The sequence below is a fragment of the Zosterops lateralis genome (genome assembly GCF_965231275.1).
Source record: "Zosterops lateralis genome assembly, chromosome: 1".
Classification (NCBI taxonomy): Eukaryota; Metazoa; Chordata; class Aves; order Passeriformes; family Zosteropidae; genus Zosterops; species Zosterops lateralis.
Window position 1 is genome coordinate 18,385,621 of NC_139762.1, and position 13,707 is coordinate 18,399,327.

General features: G+C 38.7%; 1 protein-coding gene across 2 annotated transcripts in view; it reads left to right on the forward strand.

Moving 5' to 3' along the window:
- PRTFDC1 (phosphoribosyl transferase domain containing 1) overlaps positions 1–13,439 on the forward strand; it is a 40,904-nt gene extending 27,465 nt beyond the window's left edge. Inside the window, exons 5-9 of one of the 2 annotated variants that reach the window (XM_083877366.1) lie at positions 8,083–8,100; positions 9,523–9,605; positions 10,009–10,055; positions 12,027–12,103; positions 12,723–13,439. In XM_083877366.1, the coding sequence (XP_083733492.1) occupies positions 8,083–8,100; positions 9,523–9,605; positions 10,009–10,055; positions 12,027–12,103; positions 12,723–12,770 (273 nt within the window). In that variant the 3' untranslated portion in view covers positions 12,771–13,439. Of the gene's footprint in view, positions 1–8,082; positions 8,101–9,522; positions 9,606–10,008; positions 10,501–12,026; positions 12,104–12,722 lie in introns of those variants that run through there. The other variant, XM_083877365.1, reaches the window with a different exon arrangement.
- Positions 13,440–13,707: the final 268 nt, after the last annotated feature.

Sequence of the window (13,707 nt, forward strand, 5' to 3'; positions counted from 1 at the left end):
TGAACCTAATTTTCTTTTCTGAATGTGAAAAGTTTTTTGTCTTTGGCTGTGGCCTTTTTCAATACCTTTGCCTACTGGATAAAGCAGTTTGCCATTATCAAATTTATATTGCCATATGGTTGCATATTTGCCTATCACACAGTCATTACTTAAGCTTCTTTTAGATAAGCTAATCCATTGGGAGCCTGCTGTATACAGTACTGGCATACTGTAGGATGTAAATGAGACAAGGTTTGAAGGTGGAATTAATAACAGGAAATTAATAGTAGGCAACTGATATAGTAGGAAGAAATGAAATTTCAAGCATGCAGATCCTTCTGTTGGTCTGAATAGAATGAGCAAACTTCAAGCTAAGTACAGATTGGGAGAAACTTTTAATTTTAACCTAATGTGGTAATCAGACAATTTGGGATAAGAAAAGTGATTGCCCTACATAATCACCTGCCCTGTGACCAGAGGGGCAGATAAAAATGTTAAGAATTCCTCTGAGCTAAAATAAGAGAGGAAATTATCAGCTGTGGAACACTGATAAATGAGTTGAAGGGCAGCTGCAGTGGAGGATTATAATGTGCTGTAAAGCCACTATTTTATTCAGTCCATGATTTCAAGTGCATACAGCAGTTCTGAATTTTTGTTCCCAGGCTCAGCTGTTGAAGGTATTTTGTGGTCTCTCTGAGGCTGTGGGCTGAAAGGTCAAAGTTCTTCTGTGAAAAATGTTCCCCCACTGGGAAATGGGCTGTTAATTAAATAAAAGCTATTACTTCCTGCTACAAACCTCACTTCACTCTAATGTATTTTTTGAGGTCTCAAATAATTTTTCTTTTCTCAGTTTTAAGTTCTTTCTGTTCTTTTCTTTCTACTAAAAAAACACACAAGTGTGTGTATGCTATTCTGCTGATTTTATGCTGAAACATTTGAGGAGAAAGTACCCTCTTTATGTACCTACCTGATTTTCTTGCTATACATGTCAGGGCTAAGTTTGTCCTCTTAGCTATAGTATGGCATTAAGCACAGTTGTTAATTTGATTACTTAAGTATAGTTTCAGTTTTCAAGGAAATACTCTCCCTTTCTAAATGTGCAACTTAGAACTTATACCTTGTTAAAATTTCACATTTTATATTAATTCAAAGACACGGTTTTCTTCAAAGTCTTATTCAGGGCTAACTTCAAAGTACTACTATTTCATAGCAATTTTCCTTTGAAAACAGTCTTCTGAATGGAACATAAAAATCCAAATCTAGAGAAAAAATTTCCATAATTTCCATAACACTTACTACTGTCAGGCGGGAGGCAGACATGCTCTCATTATTCTGCTTGGCTTTGTTAGCTGACATTGTTCCATTTATTACTGACCTGTGGGAAGGTAAACAGTAGAAATGTATTGAGTCAGTGCTGGAGTAGTTTTCATCTTACTTTTAGTCAGGATTTTTTAAAATGTACTGCAAAACCAGCATACTTTGCAGTGTATAAACTTATGTGGCTTTAAAAAGCACTAAATGACAGATTTTCAACTTTTGCATGTTCTCTGTTTATTATTTTTAAAAAAATAACATTCACAGGGAATTCTCTTTAGCATGAGAGACAAATTCACAGGCTACCCAGGGATTAGAATTTATTTCTTCTTTGTAGCACTAGTATAGTACATAGTACTAGTAATGTCAAAAACCTCTGTTTTCCAGATCACCCAAGATGTGCTGCTATGGGCCATTTTTACTACTGTCTGGAAATGAATATGGAAGTGCAAATTTTATTTTTATGGAGATCCAGCTCACACCACAAATATTATTTCTGCTCAGTTCAAATGTTGAACTGAGTTCAAATGCTCAGTTCAAATGTTGAATGTAGAGTTGCAGGTTGTGTGTGCCCTGATCACTCAAAGCTTGAGAATTTTAAACTTCACAGCACCCCTTTGCATTCAAAACCACAGAGGACAATTTTAGGGCCACTGCTCTTTAATCTTTTTATAAATGATCTGGACTCATAAATTGAATGTACATTAAGAAAATTTGCCAATGATGCTAAAACAGGAGGGGCTATGGACTCCCCCAAAGGTAGAGGGGCCTTACAGAGAAATCTGCATAGGCTGCAGAGCTGGACAATCACCAGTCATACGAAATTTAACAAGATTCTTCACCTGGGACAGGGTAATCTTTGTTGAATGTACAGACTGGGGAATGACAGGCTGAGAGCAGCACCATGTAAAGGGACCTGGGGGTCCTGGTCCTTGGCAAGTTGAACATGAACCAGCAGTGCCCTGGCAGCCAGGAGGGCCAACCCTGTCCTGGAAGGATTTCATACATAGTCCAAATAAAAGGGATGCTGCCTTCAGAGAATGAATGCTGTCCTGGGGGGCGTCAGGCACAACATGACCAGCCAGGCAAAGGAGGGGCGTGTCCCACTCTGCTCTGCACTGAGGCAGCCACACCCTGAGTGCTGGGGTTTGCCACAATGCAAGAAAAACTTCTGACAATCAGAGTGTGTCCAGGACAACCACATTGGTGCAAGGGCTCAGGGGCAAGACTTCTGAGGAGTGGCTGAGGTCACTTGTGCTGTCCAGCCTGGGGAAGTGAAGGCCGAGTGGTGCCCTTATCACAGCCTACAACTTCCTCAAGATGGACAGTGCACACAGCTCTCTAGTGACCAGCAGCAGGACAGGAGGAAAAAGAATTAAGCCATATCTGGGGATGTTCAGATTGGACAGTTGGAAAAAGTTCTTTACTGAAACCCTGGTCAAGTCACTGGAACAGGCTCCCAAGGGAAGTGGCCAGGATCTGAAACCTGTCAGAGTTCCAAGAAACACCTGGTCAATGTCATATGGTTTAGTTTTATGTAGTTCTGCAAAGACCAGGGAGTTGGACTTGATGGTCCTTATGTGTCCCTTCCAACTCAAGGTATTCTTTGACTCTGTGTTGTACCAGCCTACCTTCTGCCCGCTACCCGGTAAAAAACGATGTAAACACAGGATGAATCACAGTCATCCAAATCTATCTGCTCCCAACTGTCCCTCTGATCCATTAGTAATGGAAGCTGATTCTTTTGCAATGTTGATTCTTTTGCAATGACTCAACAGGAAGGTGTTTCATTCTCTGAAGCCAGCATCCCTTTTTGTTTGGACTATGTATGAAATCTTTCCAGGACATATTTTAAAAAACCGTCTGTACTCTGTCTCACACTAAGATATATTAGCAACATTATTAGATTTCTGGATGTACTTCAGAGATTGTATTGGTGAAGATGGCTCTACTTAGAAATTAAGCCATCTTTAGACTAGTCAAGATGTCAGTAAATATTCCTATATCCTGTTCTCTGAGTTTCAAAAGTAGACAGAAACCAGAAGGCTGGATTACTTTTCTTTTTATGTGGTTTCCTTCTTTGTAATTGCCTCAAATATATCTGAAAGGACAAAACATTCTTGATCTATGTGGTACAGGCGCTTCAAACACACATATTTGAGAAAAGATCTTTCCTTCTGTGTCCTTTAGCTTCTTATTTGTCCAGCTATCAGTTACTGCTGCAGCACCACAAGCTGATGGGTTTTACCGGTCTCCTGTGCACCAGCTCACACGAGGATTTCACAGTGAAGCTGAATAAGGTCTTCCACAGAACTGACCTTTCACAAGAGATGCTGGGTGCAGCCAGCTGGGCTTTTAGGATGATGGTGACATTACTGATAATGCACTTATTTGTTGTATCCATTGCATTCTTCTTTCATCCTCTGCTATCCATCTGATCAAGAATAAGCTAATCTATTTCAACCAGTTTCAGTTAGGCGTTACCGCTATCTAGTCTTGGACACTATATCAAAACATTTCCTGGCAGTTTGCAGTTTATTCCTGTACTACTCTGCTATTCCGTTCCTTTTCTGCAATCTTATATCTGTAGATTGCTTCAACAGTAGAAGGGCAGGGGATAGGCAGCAATACAGTCAGTTTCCCAGCACAGTATTTTGTAGGAGAGGGTTTGTGTCCCAGAGGATTGCAAACCACTCTGAATGCCTTCAGTCATCAGCAGCAGTTAATGACTGAAAAGTATGGAGTCTTTAGACACAGTAACCCTGCATAATGATAACAGAGATTAAAGTATCACTCTGAACAGTTAGGATGCCTGCTTACTTATAGTTACAGAATGTTTTCATACTTAAATATTTTATAGTGGCTTTTCCACTGCAAAGGCCCTACATACAGGATTTCTCCACAGTAAAGAAAATCCTCATCAGTGTTTCAGAAATAATGAGAATGGGCATAATACAGAACAGCATCTGTGTTTTCTGGCCTAGATATTTTATAGGAACTTCCCCAATGTATATGATTTGCAACAGTTGGACTCCTTGACTCTATTGATGAGAGATGGCATCTACCAAAATCTTTCCTTCTCAAGTTAGTCAATAAATATGAGATCTTACAGTTCAGAGGAAGTCATGCACAGGTGACTATCACTCCTGTGGCCAGACAAACCTTTGAGGCATGTCTGGATCCACGTTAATCCTCTTTCCTTCATATGAGTCATTTGTGATAAGGAAACACAGACAAGATTAAATTTCTGTTAGACAGATGTGTAACTGGTTGAAAAGCTGTTCTCAAGAAACAGTTAATTATGCTTCGCTGTCAGACGAGATGCATTAAAGCACCGTCTCCAGGGACTATACAATATTTAATTCATGATTGAAAAGATGGAATTAGCATTTAATGGTACTCATACTACCTGGGAAAATACTACAAGATATTATGATCCTAGGAAATTTGTTTAAGAATTTGGTTCAAAGAATGACATGTAATGACAGTAAAGATGAATACCAACTTCTCTGTTTATACAGAGGTAATCTTTTGCATAAATGCAAGTGAGGGAGGATTGACTCAGCAACAGTCCTGGAGACAATATGTGGATCACAAGTTACATATGAGACACCAGTATATTTTTATAAAGGATGTAACTCTTGTACTGGGATACATAGAAAGGAGGATTATTTATAAAGTATATAAAGTGGTTCTTTTGTTCCTCTTGACACTGGAAAAGACTTCTTTCTGGTTTGGAGCACCACAACTGGAGAAGGATTCTGACCAATTGGACTGATTCCAGAGGAGAACAAAAGAGTGATCAAAAAACTAGGAAATATAGCTTGTGAGATAATTTTGAATAAATAGAAGTTATTTAATCTGAAGAAGAGGAAACTGAGGAAATATGTCTGTCAAATATAGAAGAAAAAAAGAGAAGAAAACAAAGCTTTTTCCATGTTCTCTTCAAAACAAGTTCAGGCCAAATATCCACAGAAGTTTTCTAATTGTATTTTTGCTCTTGGATAATGAGGTATTGAGACACATTCTCTGGGGACATTCTGAAGTACTCATCATGTTCTAGAAGAGGTAAATCAGATATCTGTGAAGGATTGTTTAAAATTTCTGCTGTAGCACAACAGAAGATGATCTTTCATGGTGTCTTCAGACCCATTTTCTATTAATGTCTATGATGTTTTTTCTCACAAGTTAAATAGTAGGCTCTACTCCTCCTTCTTAGTTAACCAAAATTCCATGGCCAAGGAGGCTGCTGTCCCTTCATTCTGTCCAACTTTGTGATTTCCACACATGAACAAGCAAGAGAATCCCCACTGCTGATCTTGACAGAACAGCTGAAGCAACTGTGGTAGCAAAGAAATTTATTTATCTGTCAATTACATATCCCAGGACTTTGCTTTCTCTCCAATCTGTCACAGTGCCCTAAGAGATGCACTAATAGATGCTAATGGCCATTACTTGTGTCCCCTGGGGCCTCTACTCACACCTGTGGGCATAGGAACACCAGCTCAGCTCTGGGCTCTGTCCCTGTCTGATATGTGCTGTGTCGGTACTGACCTTCAGCTCAGCTGCAGCCAAACCTGTACATTATTGAAAACGTTGACTCAGACCCTGACTGACTCTGTTGAGCCTGTCTTAACACTATGGACCTGCCTTGAGATCTGTGGGCTGTGTTTGATCATGGTTACTCTCACTGGACCTGGTACTAAAAAACTTAATTGCCATTTTTAGTTCTGGTGAAGTTCTTTCCTTGTCAACTCTTTTGCTCTCTCCCTATATCATATATACATATATGTGTGTGTGTGTGTGTGTGTGTGTGTGTGTATAAACACATCAATATTTACATATGTCACCAGCTGCACAAGTTCCTTGGGGTGGTTAAGCCATTATTCCTGTGCATTATCTTCAGGTGTCCACTGACTGAATCAAGTCATTTCCTTATGCCTCAGACGCAGGTGTCCTGAGCTAGTCCTCAGAAGTGTTTTTCCCACTTACGACTTCATATAGGAAGCCAGATGAGAACAAAATTTGTTTTGGATCCAAATGGTTTCTTTCAAAAAATGTGCTTCTACACACCTGTCATAAGCTTCTCCTGAACATGGTTTTAGCTCTTCATCTTATCTAGACAACTGATATGCTTCCATTCTTTCTTGAAGGGAGAAGTTTCTAGAGGCAGGGTGTCTTCAGACTTTTGTTTTTAAGAGGCCTTTAACTTTTTGCCTTCACAGGACTAAGTGTTTGAGATCCAAAATTGTTTGTGTCAGCAGCTGAGAGGTTGAAAGTCAGGAGTGCCAAGCAGGATAACCACTAGTGAAACCTGTTATGAAAACGCCTAAAAGGAGCCTCCCTCCAAGATTAATATACATTCCACCAGAGCTCAGTCTAAATTAGTGGCTTTCTAGAGTGGTATCTCCATTGCTGACATTTGCTCAACTGCTACTGGGAGTTCCCTCCACACCTTTACCATTTCAGAAGCATCCAGGTATAAGACTAGTGTATGGTAACATGTTTCTGCAGTGCTTAATGCATGAACTATTCCATGTCTCCCTATCAAGCACTATGAGTGTTAGGAAGAGCTGCAGTATGAATATAAATACTGATAATCTATATTAATATTTTCTGGTTTGAAGATTAAAAATTATTTATATATCAGTTAATGAAGCTGTTTAAGGTGTGCTGGTTGTGAGCATGCTCCTTTCAACACTCTTTCTCCATCTGTTTGAGTCTCTCTTTCAACTCTCAACCTTGGGTTTCTGTTGTGGAAAAGGAAGTTAAACAGTCTCCATGTTATGTATATAGCAAAGCCAAGAAGCCTCATAGAAGGAAAGTGGAATGTAAACTGGGCTGGTGGATACTGCATGGATACGAAACTATGTGGTCTTGAGGTTTTTCAGGACACACAGCGTGCGCATCCATGTAAGATGTATACATTGATGGATAGATAAAGGTATTTGTGAAATAACTTTCCTCTTGCTACTGCAGGTTTCGCTTCAGAAAGTAGATCTTAATGCATGATTGTAAGAGTCCATCCTTTTGATCACACATATGATCATGCCTACTAATAAATAGATTTTTATTTCTTCTAACACATTACATCTCATTATTGCTTTAGTAGAAGAACTGAAGTCTCCTTAGACATTGTAATTCCTGGAACAGTGATAAACCATTTCGGCAAAAATATTCAGCCTGTGTGATGATACTGTCATAAAGCTTGACATCACTGCTCTTGGCTAGGCCACTCCCCTTCTCTTCCAAGAATACTTATTTAAGCAGCAGTATCTGAAGAGAAAGAGGGTGCTTTGCAGTATGAGAGTGGGTGTTACAACTTGCCCTCTAATCCTTTACTGTGAAGTTGCTAGGGTGTGAGTGGAGGGAGGAAGAGCATTTATTTCAGTGAAAGAATAATATTATTGTTTCCTCATACTAACATTGGAAATAGTATTTTAGTGAACTATAGGGTACACTGCAGTACACAGCTAGAGATGCTGGAATGAAGTGAAGCTCATCCTATTTGGATTTCTTCCATCTAATTTTATTTTCCGAAGCTACATCCGTTCTTGGACAAAGAGGATAATCTAGGCAGAGCTGAATTAAGTTGTGGTCCCTGACTGCAAGGCTTGCTCTTATGGCTGGCTCCTTTTCAGGGCACAAAAATGAAACAGGAAACTCCTTGTGTCCTACTATGTTGTACATATGCACATGGACCTGTCTTAATTTTCCTTTTTTAAACATTTGTTTCTTTTACTATGTGAATGTTATATAATTGCATTCCTTTTTGTTTGTTTCTTCCAGAATGTTCTAATTGTGGAGGTAAGCTGGGTGCTTATGTCATATTGTACTTAGACAAAGTCACACAGCCAAATCATGATTGGCTGTTCAGTTTCTAAATCCTATCTGTGTTTACGCTTCTTTTGCTGGGTGGTGGTGAAGAGGGAGAGCGGTTGATTTGCTTAATGGCCTCTCATTTTTTTTGCAATTGCATGACAGATCAAACTACATTGCTGTCACTCTAACTGGTGCTCTGCCTTGTGATACCCAGGAGTCTTTATTTCTGCCTCATTTGATCTGTTCTTCCTATGGTTTCAACAACTCCTGTTCTTCAAGTTGTTCTGTTCCTTGGAGGACAGTGAATCAACTGCAGTCATGCCCTGCATCTCTCAGGTGCATGACTTTGAAATAGTGGCCCTGCATATGCTTTACAGCTCCAGAGTTGTTCAAAGTCTGGTTGGGAGTGTCAGTCATTCCCCCAAGGCCCCCAACTCCTGCATCCAGCTCTCCACCCAGCCATGTCCCCAGGGGACAGCCCATCACAGGGCTGTTGCTGATGTAAGTCAGCAGTGTTCAGTTGTAGAGGAAAAGAACATGTCACCTCACTGGTGCTCCAAATTCTCATATAATTAAGATTGGTGATTCTCTTTGAAAATGTTGAATAAGCAACTGAGACAGCTAGAGAGCACATTAGGATGTCCTTTCTTAAACCTGTCCGCATGTGTCGGATGTAAGCTGGACAGTGTAATGAACTGTATACTGTTGAAATTTCTTCTCTTAGTAAAGGATGGACAAAAAGCCAAAAACCACAGAGATGGCTGGTTACCTGAATAGCTGCTAAGAGCTCCATTTTTACTTATTCCAGCTGCTCTAACAGAAATTAAAAATGTCCACAGCATATTCTGTTAATGCTATTAAACAGCTGGAGGGCAGAGACAAGGTGTTGCTAATCCTCCCCCAGAGTTTGGGATCAACAGCTGCTCTCCATGGTCAGTTTTCTAGCCAGGTACCTACTGGTCTCATTGAGATGATATTGGATATAGCAGCTCTGCAGAAACCACATTTATAATGTGCTAATAAAACAACAAATAGGGCAGACCTAGTCCCAGTATGGAGAAATGTCGACATGCTGTGATCTCAAGCATAATACGAAAAGTTTTATCCCTGCATCCTTGCAGTGCCCAGTAGAGTCATCTCCAGTCCTGAATTACATTCCAAGTATTTGCAACATTGCTGTTTTCAAGAGGAAGTGGACAGACCTTGAACTGATAATTTTATGAATAGAAAGTTCTTGCTTCAAAGAGTGTAAGCTCAGTTATAACCTTTTTGGATGTAGTTTACAATGCGCTAGAAGATAAATCATCTCCACAAAATAAGAATGTGGAACTTCTCAGTCATTGTCCAGATCTTGTCCTTTTAGCTTTCCTTTGTGTTTTACTTACTTCATTTTTCTTCTTTTATAAGGATATTGTTGGAACTGGAAGGACTATGAAGGTTCTGCTTAACAATATAGAAAAATACAAGCCAAAAATGATTAAAGTGGCAAGGTGAGTAAAACAATGACAAAACATAGTAATTAATTAGTCTAGTCCAGCATATTTTCCAGGGTAGGTTCCCATTCAGAGATCCTGCTTTAATTTGATGCTGCAGTATGAAGGAGCGCTGCAGAGGAGCTGCCTGAGTCACTAAGGGGAGGGTGAAGGAAAGGAGGGGAAATGCTTTTGTATTGTTCTGCCTTGGCGATGACCCTCCAGCCATTTCAAGACTGGCACTGATGGACTTGGGAGGGGAATACACCCAGTTCTTCTCTGCAATCAGGATGTTTTCAGGAAGAGAAACAGAACAAAAACAAGGATTCACATGACTCAGAAGATTTTTGATAAAGGGAGTAGTTTTTATGTGTGTTACACATTTAGATTTAAATGGGATTTATTTTATTTTTAATTACAGTTTGTTGGTGAAAAGAACATCTCAGCCTGATGGGTACAGACCAGATTGTAAGTGTCCTGAAAATGTCTACTTGAAAATAGAAGAGATTACCACTACTCTGTCACTTGCCTTTCATAACATTCTATGGACTGCTGGAAGCATTGTAAATTACCAATTGTCAATGGGTCTATGGAATGCAATGGAAGGATTTGTGTAATTGTCATTTGGAAAGCCTACCCTGCTTAGGTTTTCTGCAGAATACTAACTTTATTGGGAAGATTTGAAAGGGTTTAATTTTATCAGTGAAAGGTGAGTGTTTTATCTTCTGTCTCTGACAAACAATATCAAAGAGAATATCCATTTCTTCTTTTTCCTTCCTCATTGCATCTCTCTGGAGGAGCTGCAGGATTCCACCTGAGCATGAAAGTGTTTTATTTTTACTAAGTATTAACAAGTCTTACATTTACATTTTTTTCAGAAAAGCACTTCTATTTTTTTAAGTATTATTGTTCACAGGGGAAACACTGTTATTATAATAAAATCCCACCCTGTAAAAAGCAGAAGATAAATTGGGCTTTTAAAACTTTCTCCTGCTGCTCAGTTTGCACCACACCAGCACCACTTCTTTCTAAATTATTGGTCCTTATACTGTGTTACAATCAAGCTGTAAATGGAGCTATACCAAGCAATTGTCATTTTAGACTTATTTAGAATAAATGATGTAATAACAGGTATGTGGCTAAATACGAAAAGAATAGATCCATCTAGAAGAGCTCAACCAGTATTTCCTGCTGAAGAAATCTCTGGTCAGCTGGGGAGGAGGGTAGAAGGAGAGTAGGCAGGTGAGTACCAGGAGGCAGTATGAAGGGTTTTGATTTGGGATGTGGGAGAGAGGGAAAATTTATGAAGCAAAAATTACTTAAATGTTGGACATGGCCCTGAGGTTTTAGCCCTGTTATCTGAACTATGATCCAAACATCTTGTTGCACAACTTTTTATACAGTGGAGTGGTATTTTTAGCATTTAGAATTTAATCCAGTAAATTAAGGCATATATTTGACTGGATTAATTAATGTTAAACAGATAAAAGAGGAAATAAAATTACTTCATGAAGGGTAGCTTTATATTTTCATGTATTAACTTTTGAATGAAACAAATTTTATCCTTGTTTATCCATAGTGTGATGAGTTTTATAAAGTGTCAGAGATCTCTTTAGTAAATCACTGACAGTGCCATATCATTTCCTCACTTACCTAAATTTGCAATTCCAAGGCACATATAACCCCCAATCTTTAACAACTGAATAAATTCCTTTCCTGAATACCTGTAGAATTTTTTATGTGGACCTATTTTTGTGTCCCTAAGATTGGGTTTTCCTCTAGTTATTTAGACAACAATTTGGAAAGAGTCTTGTTTTATGTAGTGCTGATAGTGTACAGACCTTCACACTCAAAATTATGTATGTCTGTGCTTAGCTTCAGGTGTGTGAGTTGTATAACTGAGGTGCACTGCATGCATTTGCTTTGTTAAGTATTTGCTTCAACCTTCATAAGGTCGGGGCTTTAATTTAAGAAGCATTTGACATGTTTCAGTATCATAAAATTTTAGACAAATTTTGCTATTCTTGGCAGAAAATATATAGATCTCTGAAAGGTACTTCTGATTTAATATTCTGTATATTTCCATCATTACTGTGATACAGGACAGTAATCATCACACATATATACCAATGGATCTTTCAAATGCAAGCAGAATGTCACAGCTCTGATTTTGGTTTCCTTCCACAATGTGCCAGTGATGGCTTTATACAAAATTATCCTCTTCTCTCCTCTGTCTGTTCACATCCCTCTCACAAGTATTCTGACTGGGAACTGGTTATGGGGCTACTGCTGACCATGATGTCTTAGATTCAAAAGTAACACAGCTCCAGCTGACTACATATAAGTAGAGTTTGCTTGTTGAGAACCACACCTGAATTTAAGGGCTTAAAATTGCCATTGATCTTGTATTGATGGTGTTTGTTATTTGTCTCAAAACAGATTACGGATTTGAAATTCCAGATTTATTTGTGGTAGGTTATGCCTTAGACTACAATGAGCACTTCAGAGATCTAAATGTAAGTTTCTTTAAAAAAAATAAATTAAAAAGTCACTGATCCACTTTTCCCATATTTATTCCCATAAAGATCCCATAATTTGTCTCCTCCTTGGGGCTCTTTGGAAATATGTCTTTGACATGGTTGGGATTTGGGATCCTTTCAGTGAGTGCAAAACTCCCTGCAAACCTCAAATAATGCAAAAGAGTGCCCACTCAGCACTTTGAACAGTTCCCTCCCCCTAAGAATTCCCTAAATTTCCATCTTCTGTGAGCCTAGGGCTTCTCAGGTCCACCATGTACAGAGACAGCAGCAAAAGTGAAACACAGACACAGGTCAGACGAGTTGTCTGAGTTCTATGTTGCCTGTCCCTTTTCTCAGAGAGGTGAGGATGGAAAAAAGGTGGAAAACCTTTCCTTCCCTTCTTGTGGTACTCCCAGGAGTGTATCAAAGTGGGAATTCCAAGTGGGAAAACTTGCTGTAGCTAGAAAGTGAAATCAGAATTCAATTCCAGATGTCTGGAAAGGAAAGAGTAATGTAAGATCACTAGGTTGGCCAAGCCTAAGTATTTCTGAACAATTAATTAATAATTAATAATGTACTCAACCATACTTTTGCAATCTGTTCTGGTTTTTTTCAGCACATATGTGTTATCAATGATCATGGCAAAGCAAAATACAGAGTCTGAAGCAATAATATCCACACCGGAATATTTCTGTGAAGCAGAAATTTGACTACACTCCCTCAAGCATCTCCCAGAAAAGTGATTCAACTGACTTGTATGTCTTTTAACTCAGTATAATAAGAGGTTTACTCTAGAGATGCTGATGAATATTTACAGAAGTGAGAGCTCTTATCTAAAATGTGAAGCATAGGACTTTTACAGTTACTACCTTTATTAAGTATTAAAATTACCACCTAAGATGCCTTTTGACTAATAACTTTCTGCCTCAGGTCTCATTATGTATCTTTTCTTTGCTAAGTTCTTTATTCCACCTATTGCAATTCATGTTCTTCACTGTTGCACAAGATAGTTCAAAAGTGCCATTCTGTACATAAAGACTATTTTACAAGATTTTATTGACTTCATCATGCCTTTAGTCTTGGTCAGATATGCTGCTACCAAATTGAAAGCAGTATTTCGATTTAATTCCACAGTTTAAAAGTTTCAGATGAAGTTCTGTGTTGTGTTGCAGAGTTCATTACCCACTCTTCCAAACAAAGTTTTAGCTATCAGAATGTGCTGAATTGGAGTGCAGGTAAAAAATGAACCTTTGCAAGACACTGTTGATCCAAAATTGGAAGATATCATGGTTCTGGTACGTCATGTAGCCATAGTTCTGACCTGCTTAGTGTGCTGAATTTTAATCAAGACAAACCAATGCCAGGCAGGTTTCAATTTCTGCCTGGTATCCCTGTCTTCTCTAGGACACAAACAAGTATAAAAATTAACAGTGTTCCCCTGAGCTTATACTCTTAACTAAACTTCATTAAGCACAAAAGTTTAATGTTAGTCAGACAATTATACAGTTATGATTTGATTTTTGTAACATGTCTAAGTAGAGACTTTTTGTAACCATCTGTCATCTTCAAGAATACAGATCTGACAAAGTGGAAGGAGATTT